Source organism: Tupaia chinensis, unplaced genomic scaffold (assembly GCF_000334495.1).
Source record: "Tupaia chinensis unplaced genomic scaffold, TupChi_1.0 Scaffold149964_2, whole genome shotgun sequence".
NCBI classification, from domain to species: Eukaryota; Metazoa; Chordata; class Mammalia; order Scandentia; family Tupaiidae; genus Tupaia; species Tupaia belangeri.
In genome coordinates this window covers 2,073,230-2,074,402 of record NW_006209806.1, presented here as the reverse complement: position 1 = coordinate 2,074,402, position 1,173 = coordinate 2,073,230, and the positions used below count along the sequence as shown (strand labels likewise).

Sequence of the window (1,173 nt, the reverse complement as noted above, 5' to 3'; positions counted from 1 at the left end):
GGGGTCTCTCGGGAGGCCCTGGCGCAGTCACACCCACCAGTCGGGAAGGCTGGGAGGGGCTGGGGCTGGGGATCACGAGGACTCTGAGCCTGGACAGTGGGGACAGTCGTGCAGCTGTGGGGACGTGCCCGCTGCCACGGAGCAGGGCACTGGCCCACGCTAAGGTGGCAGGTTTTGTGTTAGGCGGTTTTTTACTGTTAAGTTTCAAAACTATCTAGTAACTACAAAGGTGGGGGTGGGGGCTGTGTCCTGGGCGGGGACTCCCCTAGGCGCCGAGGCCTGCTTGCAGGGTCACTGGGAGCCACCGAGGGCTCCGGAGCAGGGAGCAGGGAGCAGGGAGCAGGGAGCAGGGGAGGGGCCGGGAAGGAAGCGGGCGAGGAAGCAGGCCTTCCCGCACAGGTCACAGGCACGGAGGGAGCCGCGCTGAGTCACTGGCCCTGGAAGTCCAGGGCCGGAGGAAGCCCTGCCGGGGAGCGGGGAGCGCAAGGCCTTCCTGTTTTCGCCCGGAGCGCATGCTCCTCGACCTCCAGGGCTGCGGGACCCCTGAGCCGCGCGGCCGGGCCAGGGCTGGGAGGTGTCCCTGCTGCTGGGACGGGAAACCGAGGCACGGGGATGCCGGAGACTCCCCAAGATCGACGAGGCTCCTGGGAGTCTCACGTGGGGCCATCGGGCCGCAGACCGCACCCCCTCCTGCAGGGAGTGCCCCGAACAGAGACCCAGAGGCGCAGCGGGCCGAGGGCGAGCCCTGCCCAGGCCGCACTGCGGGGTGGCCTGCCCTGCGCACCCCGGGTAGGTGCTGCCTCTGGGGGTCAGCGAGGCCGGGGCGCGGAGGGGTTCACGCACAGGCGGAGGGCCTGGCCTATCAAACTGGTCTGCAAAGCCCCGGCGCCTGAGTTCGGGTCTCCCTGTGCAGCGAGCGCTTGCAAACACCCGCAAACACCCGCTCTAAGGCGGGGGCCTCTTACATAATGACCCTGACTCGTTTGTGCGTTTTCGGGGAAAGTCGTTTCCTGGGCGTCCTCGTACGTGTCCGTGCAGTTGTGCGGGTAATTAAGGACGTGCTGGGGGCTGCTGGTGGTATTATTACTGCCGTTATTGTTGTTATTTATTACTTCCCCGTGGGGGAGTTTTCAGGCCCTGGAAGGACCCGGCGGCCGCTCGCGCGCGCCCTCT

The 1,173-nt window shown here is 67.0% G+C and overlaps 1 protein-coding gene across 1 annotated transcript in view; it reads left to right on the top strand.

Annotated features, from left to right (window-relative positions):
* Nucleotides 1-512: 512 nt before the first annotated feature.
* Nucleotides 513-1,173, top strand: part of SEMA6B (semaphorin 6B) — a 13,102-nt gene continuing 12,441 nt past the window's right edge. Inside the window, exon 1 of the mRNA XM_006171857.1 lies at nucleotides 513-789. Coding sequence (XP_006171919.1) covers nucleotides 513-789 — 277 coding nt within the window. The remainder of the gene's footprint in view (nucleotides 790-1,173) is intronic.